At 43.0% G+C, this 23,931-nt stretch overlaps 3 protein-coding genes and 2 long non-coding RNA genes across 7 annotated transcripts; 3 read left to right on the forward strand and 2 right to left on the reverse strand.

The window, feature by feature from the left end:
• Positions 1-79: 79 nt before the first annotated feature.
• Positions 80-1,478, reverse strand: LOC136196225 (uncharacterized). Of its 2 annotated transcripts, XR_010672126.1 has the most exons (6): positions 1,357-1,478; positions 939-1,032; positions 776-878; positions 647-719; positions 465-588; positions 80-410 (listed from the first exon to the last, which is right to left on the reverse strand). It is a non-coding gene; the product is annotated as an uncharacterized lncRNA (long non-coding RNA). The 2 variants fall into 2 exon arrangements; XR_010672125.1 differs by having other exon boundaries at positions 465-719.
• A 63-nt stretch (positions 1,479-1,541) lies between these two features.
• On the forward strand, positions 1,542-4,158 carry LOC136196224 (uncharacterized). The gene is made up of 7 exons (XM_065985750.1): positions 1,542-1,632; positions 2,031-2,112; positions 2,171-2,245; positions 2,330-3,580; positions 3,631-3,873; positions 3,918-3,985; positions 4,042-4,158. The coding sequence occupies exons 2-7, from the start codon at positions 2,043-2,045 to the stop codon at positions 4,054-4,056; spliced, it is 1,722 nt and encodes a 573-aa protein (XP_065841822.1). The 5' UTR covers positions 1,542-1,632; positions 2,031-2,042; the 3' UTR covers positions 4,057-4,158.
• Positions 4,159-7,901: 3,743 nt separating this feature from the next.
• Positions 7,902-11,657, forward strand: LOC136196223 (talin-like). Its single transcript, XM_065985749.1, has 12 exons — positions 7,902-8,058; positions 8,108-8,209; positions 8,265-8,384; positions 8,435-8,581; positions 8,639-8,992; positions 9,508-9,633; positions 9,684-9,986; positions 10,345-10,449; positions 10,500-10,856; positions 10,909-10,968; positions 11,031-11,213; positions 11,275-11,657. Exons 1-12 carry the CDS (start codon positions 7,954-7,956, stop codon positions 11,509-11,511), a joined length of 2,199 nt encoding a protein of 732 aa, XP_065841821.1. The 5' UTR covers positions 7,902-7,953; the 3' UTR covers positions 11,512-11,657.
• A 270-nt stretch (positions 11,658-11,927) lies between these two features.
• Positions 11,928-14,484, reverse strand: LOC136195957 (uncharacterized protein in vnfD 5'region-like). The gene is made up of 5 exons (XM_065985438.1): positions 14,371-14,484; positions 14,159-14,300; positions 14,025-14,095; positions 13,547-13,923; positions 11,928-13,477 (listed from the first exon to the last, which is right to left on the reverse strand). The coding sequence occupies exons 2-5, from the start codon at positions 14,287-14,289 to the stop codon at positions 12,065-12,067; spliced, it is 1,992 nt and encodes a 663-aa protein (XP_065841510.1). The 5' UTR covers positions 14,290-14,300; positions 14,371-14,484; the 3' UTR covers positions 11,928-12,064.
• Positions 14,485-14,551: 67 nt separating this feature from the next.
• LOC136195815 (uncharacterized) lies at positions 14,552-16,689 on the forward strand. Of its 2 annotated transcripts, XR_010671962.1 has the most exons (7): positions 14,552-14,631; positions 14,692-14,788; positions 14,837-14,875; positions 15,425-15,576; positions 15,622-15,822; positions 16,296-16,478; positions 16,548-16,689. It is a non-coding gene; the product is annotated as an uncharacterized lncRNA (long non-coding RNA). The 2 variants fall into 2 exon arrangements; XR_010671960.1 differs by having other exon boundaries at positions 14,692-14,875.
• The last annotated feature ends 7,242 nt before the right edge of the window (positions 16,690-23,931 follow it).

Consider the following 23,931-nt stretch of genomic DNA (forward strand, 5'->3'; position numbering starts at 1 on the left):
CGTCTAATCCGGGAACTTGGAAGAGTCATATATACGCGAAGAGTATACTTCAAATATGAAACACGTGAAAGAAGGGCAATTTATTCGTCTTTTTTATTGCTCGACAGTTTGTGCACGTACACTTTTAATTAATAAACACATGACATCTCTATAATAGAGAGAATGAGATGATGTCATCGTGTCTTTCTCTACTTTACATAAATGTTACCAATCTAAAATTGAAGGATTACATCGCTTCGAAGCGGAGCCAAGTGACGCTATCGGAGTCTTTTCATTACGTTGCTTGAACTAAGTTTGTAGAACTTCCAAACGTTCACTCGAATGTGGTACCATATGCTATCCGGAGCTTTTTTATTGCAGGGAAGTGCCCTATCGCGACACTCTCATATCATCTTATATGTCCCCATAGTCTAAAATATAAGACTGAAACTCTGTAAATATAAACCCACCCCTCATACACATACCTTCCCATTCTTACAGGTTCATCCCCCCCTACCACAGACAAAATGACCAAAGCCACAAAACGCGTACGTTATATATTAAACACTTATCTGATCCCTTGAAGCACACAGTCCCCATTGCACCTTTCTATAAAACAACAAACAAACTAAGCAGAAAAACACATATTCTTTATGCAGTCAATAACTGTGCCCTTCATCGTAGTTCCTCAGATACACGCTCCTTTCCCATCCCTTGCTCATAGTTAGTTGTATATCCCTCTAGGAAACAGCAAATAAAATAGAGAAATACAGTTATATACTATGCGCCCAAGTACCTGTACAGTCCTCATTTCAGTCCATGTCCCTTCTCCCTTGTTAGGCCTCCAATTGTATCCTGCTTACAGTTCCTCCTCCTATGGATATAGAAGAGATTACCCCCTAAAAAATAAAAAAATTGATTAGCTCAGTTGATCCCACCCACAGTAATATTCCCCTTACCTGAACGAATAGTGGTACAGCTCTTCTAGCTTACCCTTTCTCTCCCATCAACCCTCTGCTTCGCCTCGAAACTCTTTTTTCCCAACATACAAGTCTAAATAGGAACAAGAACCCACCTAAACTACGCCTAGAGACACATGGGACCCGAAATAGGACGGGAAGGCCTCGAAAAAACATAGATACTAGAAGAGAAGGGTTAGGGTTATGGAAAAATATAACGATCGCCGGAACGAAAAATTCCCATGCGCAACGGAGCCTCAGACCTCAATCGCGCAACGATAAAACGCACAACAGGACCCATTCGAACGACAGCGAACGCTCGCCAAGGGCGCGCATCGACTAAGAAATTCCTCGAACGCGTACAGGGGCCCCAGAACCGCTTGCGCAACAATCGCCATCCCCTAAACGCGTCTCTTACCCGTGTATAAAGGTCATTCGACCTTCGATGTCGCGGCGTTCCTAACGATTTCAGTCAAACGGCGAACGAAAAAATACCTGCGTAACCCGGATGCGCAAACACAGTTTATTGCCCTACAATACATCTATGGTGAAAGAGAGAAAACTGCGCATGCGGAGCTGTCGTAACAGCACTTTGTTGTTTCCCGGATACTCCGCAGTGCGTCGATCGTCCGTTAACGTTCGTCGCTTCGTCGTGCAGCATCCTTTGTCGCTTTGTCCCAACCGAGTTTGTCAAGTAAGGAGTGTAATTGCTTTTCGGGGGGCGTGTGTTCGGCCTTGACAACGATGAAACGTGGATCACGACTTTTCGCTCTTTCGCCGCTCTTTTGGTCCATTTGACGCGTCGTGATTGCCGCCCCACAATCATTGTACTATACTAAAGGCCGCCATGACCTATAGGTGTACTGTAAACGCGCAACGAACGTCGCTTGCAGCGCTTTCGATCGCGTCGCCGCGATGAGTGTGAATAAGGGGGCCCCCCTCTTAACTAAATCACGTGACTCGATAAACCACGTCGGAGTACTTGCGGCGGCGGCGGCGGCGGGCGTGTCACTTTCCTACTTTTATATTAATTAATTGATTAATTAATTAATTAATTAATTAAATAATGCCGAAAATGTTAATTTCTTTTAGCCGTATTTCTGAATGGCTTCAATTGATGATGATGCCGTTTCTGCAGCAGCTAACACATTTCCTAACCCTAAAAAAGTTTCAAGTCAGTTAACTTTACCTTACCTATTTTCTTGCTAATCCGATTGATTTTTTTTGCGCAGAAGCAAAAAAGAAGAAAACGGAAACTGATGTCGCCGCCGCCGGCTCTTCTATGGCGGCGCCTGCTAAAAGTCGGAGTAAGTAATTTATCTGTAAAGGAAGAAGGCCGGCCGGCGTTGTTGAATAATTAATGAATTAACTAAAATGTTTTGTGTATGCAGAAGAGAGACTACAAACGCCGCGCAAGACGCACTGTGCAAATCGCTTTAAGAAACAGCCAACATCAGTGGCAGCACAGAGGTCAAAAAAAGGCTCAGAGACTCCTTTTCCAATTGAACTTTTCGATGCGAGTGAAGTCGATGACTTGACCGATAAAGAGTTCCTCAAACAATTGAAGGAAGAAGCGTACAAATTGAGTGAAGTTCCAGGAATGACTTCTTTTGAATTTAAAGGCAATGACCAAGACGATTACGACAAGGTGAAGCTGTGGATTGAGAAATTGGTGCGTGAAGATGCTGATGGGGAAAGGGTGGATGATGAAGCCTTGAAAATAGAGAAAAATTCTATAGTCAAGTGTTACGAACTTCCCATCGACATCTTCACCGGTTCAATAATAAAACCTGATGTTATTGTCTACTGTGATAATGACAAGCCTATCGTTCTCATTGAAAATGTATCAAGTCCTCACACTGACACAGTGATAAAGATGTGCTGGAATCTGGTACGTCACTTAATTTGGATACGGAATAGCGACACGGAGATTACGGAATGGAGCGGTTTCGTCTTTCCATTCAGCTACACCGCAACAAAAAAAGGAAAATCATGCGTTTCTCAAGTCTTTTGTACGTGGAACGAAAAGAAAGCGAAATTTTCATTTGACGTCACGCCACTTGTAAAGAGCGACGTCAAGGCTCGGTTTCTGCGTACGCTTAAGGTTCAGTGCACTTTGATGAAACGGATCACCTCGTTTAAAAGCAGCATTACGACGTCTATTCCCCTTCCATCCAATTGTGATTGCTTGAAACAGCTCGGGGAAGGATATTACCAGTTGCCTTCAATTCAATCCATTCTTTTAGCCAATGACGCTAAAAGGATGGTATTGAAATTTCCTTTGGACAAAGCTGAAAGAAAAAATTTGAGTGCTCTTTCAAGAGAATTCGCGCTACTTTCAAAGGATCCCGAGCGACTAGGACGACGTGCCAATGTTCTCCGTATTGATAAGTTGCAATTTTTGCTTCCTCTTCTCAGTGACAGCAATGCTGAATACGAAGTTATTGGCGGCAAGAAGTTCTTCCAATTTCCAATGCTGATCCCTCCAATGTCTCGCGATGAGGCACGCAGCTGCCTTGGAGATTTCTACAGAAGCGTCTGCGAGGCCATCAGTCAACTTCATGCAGCAGCTTTCCGCGCTCACTCAGACATACGACTCGAAAACATCTGTTTTCGTCAATTTCAAGAAAGAGAATACAAAGGCAAGAATTTTTCTTTTATTGGCGGAATTTAGTTAGCAGTTTTTTTACAGCTGTCCTCATTGACTTGGATAGGGCGGAAGATTACGATGACGAGTTCCTGTTTATTAGAGACGTAGTCAGCGTCATGTATCCCAAGAGAAAGACCGTGACAGATCCCTTTACTTATGAAAATCTCGATTGGAATCAACTCGGTGTCATGCTGTATTTCTGCCTGTACGGCGATGACAAGACGACTTACCATGAAATGAAATTGAAATCTCCTACTACAGAACCGATTTCTACACTGCTCAATGGTATTCTAAACAATCTTATACTTTTTCTCATACATTTTTCATAGGACAAAAAGGTCCTCAAAGTCACGACTTCGGCTCGGACACAGCGTTGTCACTTGAACGGGTCATTAAGGTATATTATGCAAGGGCTGTACAGTGACGATTCCTTATCAGCGTTTCCTTCTTTAGAAACGGGACGATTAAGTTATTTAGGCTTATTTTGGGTTCTTTGTGTTTTTTCCTTAATTATTTAATTTGATGTTAGCCTGCGCCTTAGCTCTTTGTCTCGCTTGGGTGCACCACAAATCGTTCGAGAGATTACTTTGCTCTTCTTACACAGTAAGCAGGGTACAGTAGGAGGCTGATTATTGCTACGGTATCGCCTGCATCATGCAACTTTGAGGTGAAGTACAATGACAACGCGGGGAAGGAGCAGAGGACCAATATTTTATATAGGAAACTCTCAGTACTTTTGGGACTACTAGTACGCTCACAGAGCTGCATAGAACACATGAAGAACAGGCCGGAAATCAATCAGAAATTGACAAAGAAGGCTCTGATAAAGGTAGTAGGAGCACACAAGAGATGAGAATATAGTTTCAATTTGATTTGTTAGGAGTACACTGAAGAGATCGAACGTCTGGAGAGAGACTTGGTCGCTGCGAGAGACAAGACTGGAATATACTTGGACGTTGAAAATTACAAGTGAGCAAGATGGATGCCAGAGTGTTGCTCTGTGTCACTAGGTCTTATTTTTAACAGGGCAATGCAAGGTAGTCAGAAAAGCAGAGAGGAGACTGTTAGGGATCAGGAAGCGAAGATTAAAGCCCTCACAGAATGACCAAGGTACTTCAATCAAATGAACGTGTCTTTGAATTGATTTCTTATTGTTTTTAGCTTTCTTACCTTTTTTCTAATGTCAACAGGAAACTCCGCGTGAAAACATTGTACTCTTACAGCAGCTAGGTCTCTCTCCTCGTCAGAGATCGTCCCGAATGCCGACTACGCCAGCTCATATCGGTATAGTCGTATGTAGCCAGCTAACGAAATGTTACGTTTAATTTATGTTTCTAGGCGACTACACGGACTTGTACTCGTCTCGCGAGCACGCCACCAACGTGGGAACGATGTTTCGAGGCCCAGAAAACGCTCTGATTCCCAACTGGCACGAAAGCGAACGTTCTCTCGCCTTTCGATAATAAAACCTATGCTTCTCCTTCTTTAGGCGTCACTTGCCCGTTGGCTATCACGGTCGTGCCTCGTCGGTCGTCGTTTCTAGAATTCCCATTCATCGTCGTGCGGGCAGACTCGATTGGTGTCCGGATAAGTGAAAGAAACGTCAGATAACTGAAACACGTTGAATGCATGGAGATAAAATTTAAAAGTCACCTGACTTATCTATTAGATATAAAACATTTGGGTTGTTTGAGTCTCTAAACATAAGCTGTGACTATGCGTGGGGGCGTTTCTTCTCCCTTTCCTCCCTCTCTATCTCTCTCCTTCTAATTATTCCAGTGATTATGTCTTGTCATAAAACTGCTGTACACATAATGATATATCACTTGAAATATATAAACCATGATGAGGAATAATATAGTCCAAACCCTAGGACCTCTCAAAATTCTATCGTCTAATTTTTTCTTTTATGTAAGGCTCGTTCTGCGCAAGCGCCTATTGTGACGGCTGGCATGAATATGTTGACGGCCAGTTCAAGTCTAATCAGCTCAGCCAAAAGCTTGGCTGTCAATCCAAGAGACGCAGCCACGTGGCAACTTCTGGCCAGTCACAGCAAACCGTTTCAGACGCAATAAGAAAACTCGTGGCAGCCGTAAAGTAAGAAAGAAAAAGAGACAATAATTAATTGATTAATTCAGAATTTGTCGTGGGGACAATTTTTCCCCTGGACAAATTGTCCTGGGACAATTTGTCCTGGGACAATTTGTCCTGGGGACAATTTGTCCTGGGACAATTTGTCCTGGGGACAATTTGTCCTGGGACAATTTGTCCTGGGGACAATTTGTCCTGGGGACAATTTGTCCTGGGGACAATTTGTCCTGGCACAATTTGTCCTGGGGACAATTTGTCCCTAGGACAAATTGTCCTGGCACAATTTCCTGGCACAATTTGTCCTGGGACAATTTGTCCTGGGGACAATTTGTCCTTGGACAATTTGTCCTGAGACAATTTGTCCTGGGGACAATTTCTCCTGGGGACAATTTGTCCTGGGGACAATTTGTCCTGGGACAATTTGTCCTGGGACAATTTGTCCTAGGACAATTTGTCCTGGGAGAATTTGTCCTGGGAGAATTTGTCCTGGGGACAATTTGTCCTGGGGACAATTTGTCCTTGAACAATTTGTCCTGGGACAATTTGTCCTGGGGACAATTTGTCCTTGGGACAATTTGTCCTTGGGACAGTTTGTCCTGTGACAATTTGTCCTGGGGCAATTTGTCCTGGGGACAATTTGCCCTGGTGACAATTTGTCCTGCGACAATTTGTCCTGGGGCATTTTGTCCTGGGACAATTTGTCCTGGGGCAATTTGTCCTGGGACAATTTGTCCTGGGACAATTTGTCCTGGGACAATTTGTCCTGGGGACAATTTGTCCTGGGACAATTTGTCCTGGGACAATTTGTCCTAGGACAATTTGTCCTGGGGACAATTTGTCCTGGGACAATTTGTCCTGAGGACAATTTGTCCTGGGGACAATTTGTCCTGGGGACAATTTGTCCTGGGACAATTTTTCCTTCTACAATTGTTCCTTGAAATTATATGGTAATTCAGAATAAATTCTGCATTAATGCAGAATAAATTCCCGATTTATTCTGCATTAATTAAGAATTAATTCTGCATTTATTCAGAATTAATTCTGCAATAATTGAAAATAAATTCTGCATTATTTCAGAATAAATTCTGCATTAATCTAGAATAATTTCTGCATTAATTCAGAATAAATTCTGAATTAATTGAGAATAAAGTTCGCATTTATTGTGCAATAATTGAGAATAAATTCTGCATTAATTCAGAATAAATTTTGCATTTATTCAGAATAAATTCCTCATTTATTCTGCATTAATTTAGAATTTATTTTGCATTTTGTCAGAATTAATTCTGCAATAATTCAGAATAAAATCTGCATTAATTCAGAATTAATTCTGAATTAATGCAGAATTTATTCTGAATTAATGCAGATTTTATTCTGAATTAATGCAGAATTTATTCTGAATTAATGCAGATTTTATTCTGAATCAATGCTGAATTTTATTCTGAATTAATGCAGAATAAATTCTTCGATAATTCTTCATTAATTCTACATTAATTCAGTATAAATTCTGAATTAATTCAGAATAAATTCTGAATTAATTCAGAATAAATCCTGCATTAAGTCAGAATAAATTCTGTGTTTATTCAGAGAATGTGAGATTTTTTCGCGATGTTTTAGCGCGCGTTACACTCGAAAAGCCCTGTAGCGAGCGAGTTTGAGGTTCTTGATCGACTTCTTGTCGTGTTCCGTCACGTTCTGAACGGTTATTGCTAAGTTTTTCGTCGTCATGGCGTTTCGGGGTGTACGAGCGATCTTTTAGAACGATCGCCGACGTATCGTCGACTCACGACGGAGCGCCTGTCGTTTTCTTCACCTTACATACGATCATGGATGCTTCATGGCAGCATAGCTCTCGTAAAGAATATAGAATGTTGAAAAGAAAGCTGAAGCACCTTGTCTACGTAAGTTCACGATCTTTTATTCTGCATTAATTAATTCAGAATTAATTCTGTATTTATTCAGAATTAGTTCTGCATTAATTCAGAATAAATTCTGCATTAATTCAGAATAAATTCCGCATTTTTTCTGCATTAATTCAGAATTAATTCTGCATTTATTCAGAATAAATTCTGAATTAATTCTGCATTAATTCAGAATTAATTCTGCATTTATTCAGAATTAATTTTGCATTAATTCAGAATAAATTCTGCATTAATTCAGAATAAATTCTGCTTTAATTCAGAATAACTTCTGCATTTATTCAGAATAAATACTGCATTAATTCAGAATAAATTCTGCATTAATTCAGAATAAATTCTGAATTCATTCAAAATAAACATGACGGAAGCGGTGAAAGATTTGAAGAGTACGTTGGAAATGGCGGCAAGCGAAGCGGGACTCACGGCCGGAATGGTGAACACGATTTCAAAGGCAGCTGGAACCGTAAGAAAATATATATTCAATGATTATATTATTGATTATTTGTATGAAGCTTGATGACGTGATTGGTGGTGAAGTGAGCAAATCGTTTGCCGAGTATCAGGAGAGTGTGAGCAATTCCGCGAAAGCGATTATGGTCAAAGCTCAAGACATGGTATAAATGGAACAGATGTGACGTCATTGTGAGGATGACATCATCGTATCTTTAGGTTGGCAAAGCGGGAACGAATCCGTCGGAATTGGGCGTGGTCTCCAAAGATACGACGGCAATTTATTGCACAATGGCGAGCGATTGTAGGGGAGCTCTTGCTACAGTTGAAAATGATGACGTAAGAATTAATAAAGAAATTAATGAATTAATTATATTTCCTTCTTTTAGATTGCTGCTCGATTGAAGCTGGCTTGTCAACGATTGGGCGGGGCATTGGGCGAATTGTTGCAATGTGCCGGAAGTGTCCAAAGCAATCCCACCGATTTTCAGGGAAAGAAAGAACTCTCGGACACCGCGAGACACGTCACGAATCACGTGAGTCAATCCCAATAAAATGAATATTTAAAATTAGAATTTTTGTTTTCTTTACAGGTTGCGTCTTTGATGGCGGCGCTCCAGGCGGGTGCCAAGGGAACGCAGGCGTGCATCAACGCGGCGGATAGCGTCAAGGGAATCATCTCCGATTTAGATACAGTGATCATGTTCGCGTCGACGGGATTATTGAATAAGGAAGAGGAGGGAGACACGTTTGGAGATCATCGCGAGAATATTCTTCGTACGGCAAAGTCTCTCGTTGAAGACACGAAGAAATTGGTGAGCGGTGCCGCGGCGTCGCAAGAGCAGCTGGCTTCCGCTGCCGAAGCGTCGGCTGGAACCATTAGAGTCTTGGCTGATCACGTGAAACTCGGCGCCGCCGCGCTCACGTCAGACGATCAAGAAGCTCAGGTCAGATATATAGACCCCACACTATTTCTATAGGGTTCCCTAAAGCCACTCCTCCTTGTTTAGTTCTCTGAGTTCTTAGTTAGATCCTCCTGCACACAGTTCCCTCTCTCTTTGTCTCCTGCGTTTTGATCCCTCTCCCTTTGCCTGCTGCCTTTTGATCCCTTTGTCTTCTGCGTTTTCGTCCGCTATAGAGAGATTGAGACTTCATCGACTCTCTATGTAATGATCGAAGTCTTCATCGACTTTCTGAAAGTCGATTGAAGGCCTCAATTAGGCGTTTGAACGTCTAACGTTCGATCGTTCTCAGCGTTTTCAACTTGAATTTTTAGCTAGGTCGTTCCGTGTGTAGTCTGTGAGTTGAGGCTAGGTTAGTTTGAAGTCTCTGAGTTCTGCGGGGTCTTTTTGTAGTCTCTTTTGTTTGAGCTTGAGATTTGGCTAGTAATATCTGAGCCTTTCTCGTCTGTAGTCTCTTAGTTTTAGCCGCTGTTTAATTATACGACCTTTCCTTTGTTTAGGTTCTTTTGTTGAATGCTGTGCGTGATGTTGCGTCATCGCTTGGGTTTCTGATCACGGCGACGAAGAACGCTTTTGGAAAAAGCGTCCAAGATCCGGCTATGGAACATCTCAGATCATGCGCCAAGGTACAGCTTAAAAAGTTAGTTTTAATTTCATTTTATTATCTGACAATTAGACGATGGTTGCGAATGTTTCGTCGCTTCTCAAAACCGTCAAGACGGCCGAAGACGAAGCGGCTCGCGGCGTTCGCGCTCTTGAGTCGGCGATCGACGCAATCTCCGCTCAACTTGAAGAACTCACATCGGATAATGAACCGACTCGCGACGCTGCACCAGAAGACGTCATACGTGTCAGTAAGGGTGTCACTATAGCGACAGCCAAAGCGGTCGCTGCGGGAAATTCCGGTCGTCAAGACGACGTCACTGCGGCGGCGAATCTGGGTCGAAAGGCAATTATTGATATGCTACTGACAACAAAGGTGAGAGATAGTTCAGGGTTCTGTCCACGTGGGTCAGTGAGCCCCTTGACGCATACTCGTCTGTCGCCGACTCATGCGCACTATTATTCCACCCATACACTAAAAATTGCAAAAAGTTTGAGGCTAAAGAAAGCGAGCCGATAAAGTTTTGAGGCCAGAGAACAAGCCAATAAAGTTTTGATGCGCAAGAATGATCGCAAAAGTTTTGATGGCAAAAACGATCGCAATAGTTTTGATGTGCAAGAACGAACGCCCTAGTTTTGAGGCGAGAGAACCAGCGAAACACTGTTATGTGCGACAACAGAAGCCTTTTTAGATATGAGATAGAATTTCATAAGTCTTATATCGTGTCTTTTAGGCGGCTGCAGCCAAAGCTGAAGCAGTTGAAAGTGGACATCGATCGATTACAGCGGCAAAAGAATGCACAACTGCATTCCGTTCTCTTCTCGAACTCGTTCACTCGGTAATAAAAATATTTAAAATTAAAATTGGATGAGTTATCTTTCGTTTCAGATTCTCCTGAAGCCTTCTCACGATAAAAAACAGAAGCTGACAGTCTATTCAAAAGAAGTAGCATCGTGCGTGAGCGAAGTCGTCCAATCAGCGGAAGTTCTCAAAGGAAACGATTGGGTCGATCCGACCGATCCCAACATCATCGCCGAGAATGAATTGCTCAACGCTGCGGCGTCGATCGAAGCGGCGGCGAAGAAACTAGCGCTCCTAAAACCACGCGAGAAGAAACACGAAGCCGATGAGACGTTGAGTTTCGATGAGCAGATCCTGGAAGCGGCGCGCGCCATCGCATCAGCGACAGGCGCGCTCATCAAATCGGCGACGGCGGCACAACGAGAATTAGTCGCTCAAGGAAGAGTAAGAAGAGAAACTAGCACTTTTATATTTAATTTAATTGGTTGAATTTTAGCTTCGTCCTGGCGTTCCTGGTTCCGATGATAGCCAATGGGCCGAAGGTCTTGTCTCAGCGGTACGCACACTTAGTATTCATCTTTCCCCTCCTTAAAATGTCGAGGGCTTTTTTTTCTTTAGGCTCGTCTTGTTGCATCTGCTACGCAGTCTCTATGCGAAGCGGCCAATTCCGCTGTGCAAGGAGTGAGCAATACGGAGAAGCTGATTGCTTCGGCGAAGGCTGTTGCCTCGTCGACGGCTCAGCTTCTCGTCGCATGCAGAGTCAAAGCGGATGCCGACAGCGAAAATTCAAGACGCTTACACGTAAGGGAGAATTCCCCTGAGGGGGGGGCTGGGTTTATTATTATTTGGGGTGTGTGTATAGGCGGCCGGTTTTGCGGTTAAAAAAGCGTCGGAGAACTTTGTGAAAGCGGCGGCGCGATCGGACGAACAAGAGGAGGATGAGGAAGGATTTGCTATTAGTAAGGGAAAGATTGGCGGTATGCGGCAAGAAATCGAGGCTCAGGAGCAAATCTTGCGCAAGCGGCGTGAATTGGAAGAGGCGATGAAGCAATTGAAGAGAATCCGTCGCAATAAATACCAACAGGAAGAAGGGGACTAAGCTATTAAGTGATCAGTACTCAGGGGTTTTTTTTGTTGTTTTCTTTGTTTACGCTCTGTTGGCTGTTGCTGCTGAATGGGATTTTGCTTAGGTTAGGACGGGGGGAGGGGGTGATGACACTCAGTTTTTTTCTTATTTTTCTTGTGTTTTTGTCTGTTGTTCGAAACTAGATGGAATGAACGCAATTGTGCTTTCACTTTTGTAAGCTAACCAGCTTTCAAAACTTTCTAATAATCCCAGTAGAAGGTAAGATATTGCGCCGTAAATGCCCGGATAAGACGACCACCGCCCCCATTTTGCAAGATTTGGAGAATGGGGGCGATGGTCATCTAATCCGGGAACTTGGAACAGTCATATATACGTGGGAGCAGTGGGAGCGCAAGAGCTGAGCGCAAGAGTATGCTTCAAACATGAAACACGTGGCACAAATTTTTATTGACAAAAATCAAGACCTGGCTAATCTACTGACATACTCTCTTTCTGTCTGACATCATTTGACACCTAACTCATCACACCAAACATTAACTAACACAGAACAAGGACGGTTCACAAACTAAAGATCAGATGACAAGGGGAATTTCTCGGCTATTGAGGTTGTCTCGGTTACCGTTTTTTCCTTCTTGTTGACGATGACGTTGATTCCAATTCCCCATTTGGGAAGGGATTTCCATGTCTCCCATCTCTTTTCCCACTTCTTTCTTTGCTCAATAGTCTTCGCGTCGTTCATTTTCTTTTCCAAATACTTTCCGTACTTTTCAATGTAGTTTTGCTTCTTTATTTGCTTAAGTCCTTCATCGATACTTTTGGGATTCGCTTTGAATTCAAATATCATTGCGAAGTGTGGTGAAATGAGGACCAAGTCCGCTCTATATCGTCCTTCAAGAACCTCTTCAGATCCTATATAAGACGAATTTGGCCCAACAACATTTATAACAGCAAAGTATATTAAGTGATAGAATCCTTCCTTTTCTCGCATTGCTTCACCCTCTTTGTCTTTCGATTTCGTAGCATGAGCAGGAATGCCCTCCACCACAGTGGCAAACGTCTCTGCAAATGTAGGAATATCTCCCTTTACCAGGGCGATCCGCATTTCTCTCAGTTTACTGGCAGTAGAGTCATCTTCATACAAATAACGCAGCACGTGTTCAGTGAAGTGCTGCCGCACACTCTCATTTGTGAAGGGAACACCTGATCCCATGTCGACAGAGGGCCGACGCTGGAGAATACCAAGCTCCCACAGTAGAAGCCGCATTTGGCTATCAGTGGGGTTCTGCAAAGATAAAAGACTGTCGGACGTCTCTAATCTTATAGGCACTTCTCCGCTCAGTAATTCAGAGAAACGAACGAAATCAACAGAATCGACAACACGACGCAGTAGCGTAGGCCAAGCCGTCGAGTAATAGCCAAATTCTTTCCAAGTCAGAAACTCGTTGATTGAATGTGGATGATAGACTTGAGTGGCAGGGAGATTCTTACGACCCCAATTGTATCCATCGTAATATCGCGTAATTTCATCCATCAATTCATCCTCTTTCATATTCAGCTCTTTGGCAATAACCTTAATTTCAGGAGAATACGTCGATGTCACTTCTTCTCGAGTGAAGCCAAGAATTGCGCCAAGATCCGGGTAATCGTCTATATCTCTTAGGTCATTCAAGCCAGAATGAATACTCATTTTTGCCAAATACGAGATTCCGGTCATAAAGCGGAACCGGATGATAGGAGAGGACGCTTTCAACTGTCTGTAGAAGCCTGACAGGAATTTTTGGCACGCTGTTGCCAACTCCACGTCATCTTTGGCCCAATTGGCGACAATTGGTGAATCATACTCATCAACGAGAACGACAAGCTCCTTTCCTTCCTTAGAATAGGTTTCCTCAAATAAGTTGAGGAGCATCGAAGTAGGATTGGGCGGTAATCCGGGAGTAGAAATGTCAACTCCCTTACGCTGAGCAACTATTCGCAACTAAATCAACGACAGCAAGAACAACTGTTATCCTATTAGCATTCATTGCATCATTCAAAGGATTCTCACCAAATTGATTAAAGATGACTTGACCTCCTCAATTGTAGACCCTTCAAGTTGACTCATATCTAACTTGATAACGGGCCATTTCTCCCACGTCACTTCCGGATCATTGTAAATTGCCGTTCCTTTAAACGCTTCCTTGTTTCCTTTGAAATATTCTTCCAAGGTGCTCACAAGAAGACTCTTTCCAAAGCGACGAGGTCGATTCACAAAGACTCCACTGTAACGGTTGGTCACTTTGACGAGACGTTTGATCAAAGGCGTTTTATCAACGTAGATGCAGCCTTCGTTAGGAAACTTGTGCCCCGTGAATAGTTTTCTTTCATCGTCGCCATTGGAAACAGAGGAGAAATATTTCTTCCGCTGCCGAGTTGATTGCATTTCTAATAATATAAATAACATTATTATATTGATTTCCACGGAGATTTAATTAAGCCAACACAAGCTGTTCCACCTTCCTAAATTAGTGTACTAGATATCTCACCTGGAGTCAAATGGAAGGCAATGGAGGAGAGAGGCAATGACATAGAGCGAGCTTTTCCTCGAAACGACATCCTAAAGAGAGGAAAAAATTGTAGATGTCAGTCGGAAAGAAAGACTGAGTACAGATCAACTCACGGACACGTGCGCGAACCAAAAGACGCTTTTGGCGGCGAATCGGGGCGAGCTGCACCACAAGAGAGCCAACGTCGGGCCCCCAAAGCGACACTTCTCCACTGCCGCATATGTCGCACTAACTGACGGATCATTTTCAAGTCGACTGGCGAAAGAAGAAGGAAGAGAAAAATTCATGGGGGCCCCCAAACGTGCGATTCGAACGGAAAGCTTACGCAAGATCGTTCGCGAGCGTTGTACAGCGTACGGAGAGTCCGAAAAGAAGCTACAGTGTACCGAAAGGCGAAAAGCGTAGATCGACCTTCGACTGGCGTCACGGGACCTCTTTCGTCACAAGACACAAGGGTAGCTATATATAGCGATGACGTCGACTCGCGTTCGGCCTTGTTTGTTTGAGGAAGCCCGTATGCGACAACTAGAAAATTGAATCGCTTCGAAGCTGAGAGCCAAGTGACGCTATCGGATTACGTTGCTAAGTTTGTACAACTTCCAAACGTTCACTCGAATGTGCTACCATATGCTATCCCGTTCCGTAGCTTTGAATTGCGGCGGGGAAGTGCCCTATATCGCGACACTCTCTGACTCATATCATCTTCTATGTCCCCATAGTCTAAAATATAATACTGAAACACTGTAAATAAAGCCACCCCTCATCCACATACCATTCAGAATTTCTCACAGGTTCATCGCAGGCTACGACAGACCAAAGCCACAAAATGCGTAGGTTATATATTAAACACTTATCTGATCCCTTAAAGCACACAGTCCTCATTGTACCTCTCTATGAAACAAGAAAGAAACTAAGCAGAAAAACACATACCCAAACCCAAAAAAATGTACCTTTATGCAGTCGATAACTGTGCCCTTTATCATGGGTAGTTTCTTAGATACACGCTCCTTTCCCATCCCTTGTTCCTAGTTAGTTGTACAGTATATCCCATCCGTCTAGGAAACAGCAAATAATATAGAGAAATACAGTTATCTACTATGCAAAGTACCTGTGTCCTAATTTTAGTCCATGTCCCTTCTCCCTTGTTAACTCTTCCAATTGTATCCTGCTTACAGTTCCTCCTCTTATGGATATAGAAGAGAATTTTTTCTAAAAAATAAAAAAATAAAAAATTGATTAGCTCAGTTCTACAGTAGTATCCGTGATCCCACCCACAACAATATCCCCCTTACCTGAACAAATGGTGGTACTGTACAGCTAGTATGTAAGGGACGGTGGGTAGGCAATCTCGATGGGACACCTAACTGTACAAAACTTAGAACCCAAATGCTCTCCTTGGCAGCAAAACGAAATTTACCGTAGCATCGTGACTTCCCGGATAAGAAGTCAACGTGGCCGGCCGATGCAACTGCTCGGCAATTCCTCCTACACTAGGCGGAAAATCGGGTTCTAGGATAGTGGACCTATATAGGTTGGCGACAAATAGTATCATGTGCAAATAAAAGCTTTCTCTTAGGCCGTCGCTGGCAAACAACGAACGAATTGGTTTCTTCAGCAAAGATGCGGCTTCTCAGACGGAGCAATGGGACATTTTGGGCATAAAAGACGTCATCCATGTAGCGGTGTCGTAAATCTGTACGACATTGCTGACGAATCACTGTCTCAACGGCGGCACTTGTCGAATGGGCATCATCGACCATGAATTATGAGGGAACTCGTAAGTGGATACATACTGATAGAAGACGACGAAGCGAACGGTAGAAATTTTGATAGAAAACTGTGTTGGACGCCTTCTTGGTTATCCATTATGGACACCTTTGTGATAGTTCTTGGTGTCCGGATAAGTGAAAGATAACTGAAACATGTGGAATGCATGGAGATAAAATTATTAAACTAACGAAAAGTCACCTGACTTATCTATTAGATATAAAACATTTGGGTTGTTTGTGTCTCTAAACATAAGCTGTGACTATGCGTGTGGGCGTTTCCTCTCCTTTCCCCCCTCTCTATCTCTCTCCTTCTAAGGAGGGAGAGAGATACTGATTATTCGAGTGATTATGTCTTGTCATAAAAACTGCTGTACACATAATGATATGTCACTTGATATATTAAACCATGATGAGGAATAATGTAGTCCGAACCTTAGGGCATCTCAAAATGCTATTGTCTAATTTTTTCTTTTATGTGAAGGCTTGTTCTGCGCGAGCGCCTATTGTAACGGCTGGCATGAACATGTTGACGGCCAGTTCAAGTCTAATCAGCTCAGCCAAAAGCTTGGCTGTCAATCCAAGAGACGCAGCCACGTGGCAACTTCTGGCCAGTCACAGCAAAGCCGTTTCAGACGCAATAAGAAAACTCGAAGTCGTTTAAAAAGTTAGTCCTACATTCATCTTCGATCAATTATTCAGTGATTTTGATTTGGCGTCATCTCATTTTCTCTAGATACGAACCAGATGCCGAAATATTGTAGATGCCATCTGTACTCGAGTGTGTTAGGACTGGTCGTTTTAGAAGACGCATTTGACATATTTATTGCTTGCTTAGATTACTACTGTAGTACTCATTTATTAAATAATTTAAAGTGTACGTGCAAAAAAATTCGAATTTTCTTTTGTGGGCGTAATCGGAAATCACCAAATTAATACCGCAGATACGAAACACTGTTCAAATTACTTTCTCATCTAATCGAATCAATCCCAGCTGTCAAACACCAGCAGCAGCGCGTTATCTGTTTGACGCCTCGCGCAGTACTACGCGCGATAACGCATCGACCTCTCGCGAGCGCGTACCCCGATTCCTTTGTCTGGACGATGTGCAGCCACAAGCGCAACGCGGTAACTCCAGCACTCAAGCTAAACCACCCTCGTGCAACTGCAGCGTCTAGACGTGCAGATCGCGCGAGAGAACGCGCGCGACACGCACGAGACACGCGGCTCTCGTCACGCCGAAACGGTAAGCAAATCGCGTCTATTCACTATGCAGGCGTCGAATTCTCTTCCCAGGTCGTTCACATGCGCGTGAGGCGTCGAAGGCGAGACGACACGTCGTCCCGACGCGGAAAATCGAAGGATCGACGGCTCATGGAAGCGAAAAAGACGCCGAAAAGTAAGCCGGGGAATTTTGGCTCCATTTTTTCGTGTTCGCGCGCGTTTTTCCCTTATTTATGTGTGCACGTTCGTGTGGGTGCGTGGGTCCCCCCCAAGCGCATTCCCTCCACGCATAACCCCTAGCTAGGACTAATCTCTAAACACTAGTCGTCCCCTCTTAGAGAATCCTTTCAGTGTTGTCGTGTCCTTTTGTTCGTGAAGTCGTTTACGTCATTTCCGTTTCGAGCGACTATTTTTAGTGACTTCTCCGCATTCTTCTGTTCAGCTCAACTGCTTCTGACTCCCTTCAAATATCGAGTTGTCCCTCCTCCGATCGCCGCGCAGATAATCAAATTGCCGACGCCAATCAATCAAATAACCTTTGGGCGGGAAGCGTTCTCGCCTTGCTGTCCGACGGCAGAATTGCGCTGCTTTCGCAGAAAGACGGCGCTGCTGAGCTAACGGACACTCGAAAGTACAACGTAATGGTTCGTATGTGAACTAGAATAATTCTCCGTGTTTTTTTTAAAGAATTGATTTTGATGCTGGCATTGTGGAGGCTCTATGACACGTCGTCTGGTGGAAGGAATCTACTGTCTTTGCGGTGGCGTGGCTGCCTGACGATCGAGCCGATTTTCTATTTGAAATCATAGCTCTGTCAAGAGAAGATGGAAAATTCGCACCGCAAATGAGGTACAGTAGTCCGAGAACAAATATCTCTATCTCTACACGAGTCTTGGATTTAGAAAGCGCTTTCCCTTGAGATTGCCGGCATTCCAAATGCATGCCAATGCGGACACAACGTCTCTACTCGTCGAATACGTTGACGGCTCTGTAGACGTCTATTCAGAAGGTTTTTTTCATATCGTAGTCGCTCGTTTTATTAGACACAACGCGTATCCTTTAGAAGGAGATTCTGGAGTTTTTCTGTCCCTGGAAGAACAGCTCTGGGACCCCTATTGCATTTCCGCACCCTTCTTCGCAGATAACAACGGCCACATTTAAAAATGAAGTGCGAAGAGGCCTCCATCGTCGTCGTCGTTTTTAATGTCGTATTCTCAGGAAGTTCCTGTTAGACATTCGGAGTGGTATCGGTTCTACATCGAGTCAAACGAAGTGAGATCTTGAATTTGCTGTAGTAGAGTGGGGGGCTTGGGTCAATATTTCGTCTCAGATCGCGCGAGACTGCACGTCCTTTGCTATTGACAGCGAATTTCTGCTTCTCACCATGAACAGGCACACGTGCACCTTTCTGCCTCTCCAATGCAGCGGAAAGGGTACGATGATACGCGAAAAGGTCTAAAAAAGCGCGGGCTCATTCTTCTACTTTCTCTTTGCAAGAAATGGAGTCGATGGTCAGCGGAGATCAACTGTCGTCCGAAAATGTTCGTCGCGTTGAACGAGGAAGACGTATAGTCACAGTGGAGCCGTGCGGATCTTGACTCGTTTTTCAGGTACGTTTAACTGTAATTTATTACAGGAGAGTCCCTTGGCCAGTCTCCTGTGTCCATCCAGGATCCAATAAGGATGGATGCAGTTAAAATGATCCATCCTGGATCCAAAAGGGATGGATCAAGTAAATGTACTGCCTAGTAAATACCTGCCCAGTAAAGTTACTAAATTTACTGAATAGCAAATTACTGCACAGTAAATTTACCTGCCTAGTAAATTACTGCCTAGTAAATTACGGCCTAGTTAATTACTGCCTAGTAAATTACTGCCCCGTAAATTTACTGCCTAGTAAATTACTGCCCAGTCAATTTACTGCCTAGTAAATTACTCCCAAGTAAATTTACTGACAAGTAAATTTACTGCCTAGTAAATTAGTGCCAAGTAAATTTCCAATCAAAGTAGTTTGAAATGAGTGAGACCTCCAATTAATAAAGTTTACAAATTTACAAAATAGGAAGCATCCACCAAAGCTTTAGGGGTCACTTCAGCTAAACACGTGCAACACTCTCGCTAACCGCCCCTATACTATTCCTTTACCTATTCCTATTCCTATTCCTATTCCTATTCCTATTCCTTTAGAATCAAATATTAGGCCCTCAATTTAATATTTATCCTTTAGAATCATAACTTAGGCCCACAATTTAATACTTAGGCCTTTAAAATCAAAGATTAGGCCCTCAATTTAATATTTAGGCTTTGTGAATCAAACATTAGGCCCTCAATTTAAAGTTTAGGCCTTTGGAATCAAATATTAGGCCCTCAATTTAGTTTGTAGGACTTTATAATCGAAGATTAGGCCCTCAATTTAATATTTAGGCCCTGTGAATCAAAGATTAGTCCCTCAATTTAATATTTAGGCCCTATGAATCAAAGATTAGGCCCTCAATTTAATATTTAGGCCTTTAGAATCAAAGATTAGGCCCTCAATTTAATATTTAGCCTTTAGAATCAAAGATTAGGTTCTCAATTTAATACTTAGGCCTTTAGAATCAAAGAGTAGTCCCTCAATTTAATATTTAGGTCCTGTGAATGAAAGATTAGGCCCTCAATTTAAAGTTTAGGCCTTTAGAATAAAATAGTAGGCCCTCAATTTAATTTTTGGCCTTTTGAATCAAAGATTATGCCCTCAATTTTATATTTATGCCTTTAGAATCAAAGATTAGGCCCTCAATTTAATACTTAGGCCTTTAGAATCAAAGAGTGGGCCCTCAATTTAATATTTAGGCCCTGTGAATCAAAGATTAGGCCCTCAATTTAAAGTTTAGGCCTTTAGAATCAAATATTAGGCCCTCAATTTAATTTGTAGGTCTTTAGAATCAAAGATTAGGCCCTCAATTTAATATTTAGGCCTTTATAATCAAAGATTAGGTCCTGAATTTAATATTTATCCTTTAGAATCATAAATTAGGCCCTCAATTTAATACTTAGGCCTTAAGAATCAAAGATTAGGCCCTCAATTTAATATTTAGGCTTTGTGAATCAAAGATTAGGCCCTCAATTTAATATTTAGGCCTTTGGAATCAAATATTAGGCCCTCAATTTAATTTGTAGGACTTTATAATCAAAGATTAGGCCCTCAATTTAATATTTAGGCCCTGTGAATCAAAGATTAGGCCCTCATTTAAATTTGTAGGTCTTTAGAATCAAAGATTAGGCTCTCAATTTAATATTTAGGCCTTTTAGAATCAAAGATTAGGCCCTGAATTTAATTTTTAGGACCTTAGAATCAAAGATTAGGCCCTCAATTTAATACTTTTGACAATTTGTCCTGGGGACAATTTGTCCTGGGACAATTTGTCCTGGGACAATTTGTCCTGGGACAATTTGTCCTGGGGACAATTTGTCCTTACAGGAGAGACCCGTTGGCTAGTCCCCTGTAATTTTGCTGTAATTTATTACTGGAGAGACCCGTTGGCTAACCCCCTGTAATTTCGCTGTAATTTATTACAGGAGAGACCCGTTGGCTAGTCCCCTGTAATTTCGCTGTAGTTTATTACAGGAGAGACCCGTTGGCTAGCCCCCTGTAATTTCGCTGTAATTTATTACAGGAGAGACCCGTTGGCTAACCCCCTGTAATTTCGCTGTAATTTATTACAGGAGAGACCCGTTGGCTAGCCCTCTCTAATTTCGCTGTAGTTTATTACAGGAGAGACCCGTTTGCTAACCCCCTGTAAATTCGCTTTAATTTATTACAGTTGAGACCCGTTAGCTAGCCCCTGTAATTTCGCTGTAGTTTATTACAGGAGAGACCCGTTGGCTAGCCCCCTGTAATTTCGCTGTAGTTTATTACAGGAGAGACCCGTTTGCTAGCCCCTGTAATTTCGCTGTAGTTTATTACAGGAGAGACCCGTTTGCTAGCACCTGTAATTTCGCTGTAATTTATTACAGGAGAGACCCGTTAGCTAGCCCCTGTAATTTCGCTGTAATTTATTACAGGAGAGACCCGTTGGCTAGCCCCTGTAATTTCGTTGTAATTTATTACAGGAGAGACCCGATGGCTAGCCCCATGTAATTTCGCTTTAATTTATTACAGGAGAGACCCTTTGGCTAGCCCTCTCTAATTTCGCTGTAATTTATTACAGGAGAGACCCGTTTGCTAGCCCCTGTAATTTCGCTGTAATTTATTACAGGAGAGACCCGTTGGCTAGCCCCTGTAATTTCGTTGTAATTTATTACAGGAGAGACCCGATGGCTAGCCCCATGTAATTTCGCTTTAATTTATTACAGGAGAGACCCTTTGGCTAGCCCTCTCTAATTTCGCTGTAATTTATTACAGGAGAGACCCGTTTGCTAGCCCCTGTAATTTCGCTGTAATTTATTACAGGAGAGACCCGTTAGCTAGCCCCTTTAGTTTCGCTGTAATTTATTACAGGAGAGACCCTTGGGCTAGCCCCTGTAATTTCGCTGTAGTTTATTACAGGAGAGACCCGTTGGCTAGCCCCCTGTAATTTCGCTTTAATTTATTACAGGAGAGACCCGTTGGCTAACCCCTGTAATTTCGCTCTAATATATTACAGAAGAGACCCGTTGGCTAACCCCTGTAATTTCGCTCTAATTTATTACAGAAGAGACCCGTTGGCTAGCCCCCTGTAATTTCGCTGTAATTTATTACAGGAGAGACCCGTTGGCTAACCCCTGTAATTTCGCTGTAATTTATTACAGGAGAGACCCGTTGGCTAGCCCCTGTAATTTCGCTCTAATTTATTACAGAAGAGACCCGTTGGCTAGCCCCCTGTAATTTCGCTGTAATTTATTACAGGAGAGACCCGTTGGCTAGCCCCTGTAAATTCGCTCTAATTTATTACAGAAGAGACCCGTTGGCTAGCCCCCTGTAATTTCGCTCTAATTTATTACAGAAGAGACCCGTTGGCTAGCCCCCTATAATTTCGCTGTAATTTATTACAGGAGAGACCCGTTGGCTAGCCCCCTGTAATTTCGCTGTAATTTATTACAGGAGAGACCCGTTTGCTAGCCCCCTTTAATTTCGCTGTAATTTATTACAGAAAAGACCCGTTGGCTAGCCCCTGTAATTTTGCTGTAATTTATTACAGGAGAGACCCGTTGGCTAGCCCCTGTAATTTCGCTGTAATTTATTACAAGAGAGACCCGTTGGCTAGCCCCTGTAATTTCGCTGTAATTTATTACAGGAGAGACCCGTTGGCTAGCGCCATGTAATTTCGCTGTAATTTATTACAGGAGAGACCCGTTGGCTAGCCCCCTGTAATTTCGCTGTTATTTATTACAGGAGAGACCCGTTGGCTAGCCCCATGTAATTTCGTTGTAATTTATTACAGGAGAGACCCGTTGGCTAGCCCCCTGTAATTTCGCTGTAATTTATTACAGGAGAGACCCGTTGGCTAGCCCCCTGTAATTTCGCTCTAATTTATTACAGAAGAGACCCGTTTACTAGCCTCCTATAATTTCGCTGTAATTTATTACAGGAGAGACCCGTTGGCTAGCCCCCTGTAATTTCGCTGTAATTTATTACAGGAGAGACCCGTTGGCTAGCCCCTGTAATTTCGCTCTAATTTATTACAGGAGAGACCCGTTGGCTAGCCTCTGTAATTTCGCTGTAATTTATTACAGAAGAGACCCGTAGGCTAGCCCCCTGTAATTTCGCTGTAATTTATTACAGGAGAGACCCGTTGGCTAGCCTCTGTAATTTCGCTGTAATTTATTACAGAAGAGACCCGTTGTCTAGCCCCCTGTAATTTCGCTGTACTTTATTACAGGAGAGACCCTTTGGCTAGCCCCTGTAATTTCGCTCTAATTTATTACAGAAGAGACCCGTTGGCTAGCCCTCTGTAATTTCGCTGTAATTTATTACAGGAGAGACCCGTTGGCTAGCCCCTGTAAATTCGCTGTAGTTTATTACAGGAGATACCCGTTGGCTAGCCCCTGTAATTTCGCTGTAATTTATTACAGGAGAGACCCGTTGGCTAGCCCCTGTAATTTCGCTGTAATTTATTACAGGAGAGACCCGTTTGCTAGCCCCCTTTAATTTCGCTGTAATTTATTACAGAAGAGACCCGTTGGCTAGCCCCCTGTAATTTCGCTGTAATTTATTACAGGAGAGACCCGTTGGCTAGCGCCATGTAATTTCGCTGTAATTTATTACAGGAGAGACCCGTTGGCTAGCCCCCTGTAATTTCGCTGTAATTTATTACAGGAGAGACCCGTTGGCTAGCCTCCTGTAATTTCGCTGTAGTTTATTACAGGAGAGACCCGTTTGCTAACCCTCTGTAATTTCGCTGTAGTTTGTTACAGGAGAGACCCTTTGTCTAGCCCCTGTAATTTCGCTGTAATTTATTACAGGAGAGACCCTTTGGCTAGCCCCTGTACTTTCGCTGTAATTTATTACAGGAGAGACCCGTTGGCTAACCCCCTGTTAATTCGCTGTAATTTATTACAGGAGAGACCCGTTGGCTAACCCCCTGTAATTTCGCTGTAATTTATTACAGGAGAGACCCGTTGGCTAGCCCCCTGTAATTTCGCTGTAATTTATTACAGGAGAGACCCGTTGGCTAGCCTCCTGTAATTTCGCTGTAGTTTGTTACAGGAGAGACCCTTTGTCTAGCCCCTGTAATTTCGCTGTAATTTATTACAGGAGAGACCCGTTGGCTAGCCTCCTGTAATTTCGCTGTAGTTTGTTACAGGAGAGACCCTTTGTCTAGCCCCTGTAATTTCGCTGTAATTTATTACAGGAGAGACCTTTTGGCTAGCCCCTGTACTTTCGCTGTAATTTATTACAGGAGAGACCCGTTGGCTAACCCCCTGTTAATTCGCTG

This window comes from Oscarella lobularis, chromosome 15 (assembly GCF_947507565.1).
Source record: "Oscarella lobularis chromosome 15, ooOscLobu1.1, whole genome shotgun sequence".
In the NCBI taxonomy this organism is placed as follows: Eukaryota; Metazoa; Porifera; class Homoscleromorpha; order Homosclerophorida; family Oscarellidae; genus Oscarella; species Oscarella lobularis.

Excerpts from the sequence above, each read along its gene's own strand:
- LOC136196224 (XM_065985750.1), top strand. The coding sequence starts at position 2,043 with ATGGCTTCAATTGATGATGATGCCGTTTCTGCAGCAGCTAACACATTT. Across the intron at positions 2,113-2,170 it reads TAACCCTAAAAAAGTTTCAA|AAGCAAAAAAGAAGAAAACG; the intron begins GTCAGTTAACTT and ends TTTTTTGCGCAG. Across the intron at positions 3,581-3,630 it reads TCAAGAAAGAGAATACAAAG|CTGTCCTCATTGACTTGGAT; the intron begins GCAAGAATTTTT and ends GTTTTTTTACAG.
- LOC136196223 (XM_065985749.1), top strand. The coding sequence starts at position 7,954 with ATGACGGAAGCGGTGAAAGATTTGAAGAGTACGTTGGAAATGGCGGCA. Across the intron at positions 8,582-8,638 it reads CGAGACACGTCACGAATCAC|GTTGCGTCTTTGATGGCGGC; the intron begins GTGAGTCAATCC and ends TTTTCTTTACAG. Across the intron at positions 8,993-9,507 it reads CAGACGATCAAGAAGCTCAG|GTTCTTTTGTTGAATGCTGT; the intron begins GTCAGATATATA and ends TCCTTTGTTTAG.
- LOC136195957 (XM_065985438.1), bottom strand. The coding sequence starts at position 14,289 with ATGATCCGTCAGTTAGTGCGACATATGCGGCAGTGGAGAAGTGTCGCT. Across the intron at positions 14,096-14,158 it reads TTTGGTTCGCGCACGTGTCC|GATGTCGTTTCGAGGAAAAG; the intron begins GTGAGTTGATCT and ends TCCTCTCTTTAG. Across the intron at positions 13,924-14,024 it reads TGCCTTCCATTTGACTCCAG|AAATGCAATCAACTCGGCAG; the intron begins GTGAGATATCTA and ends TTATATTATTAG.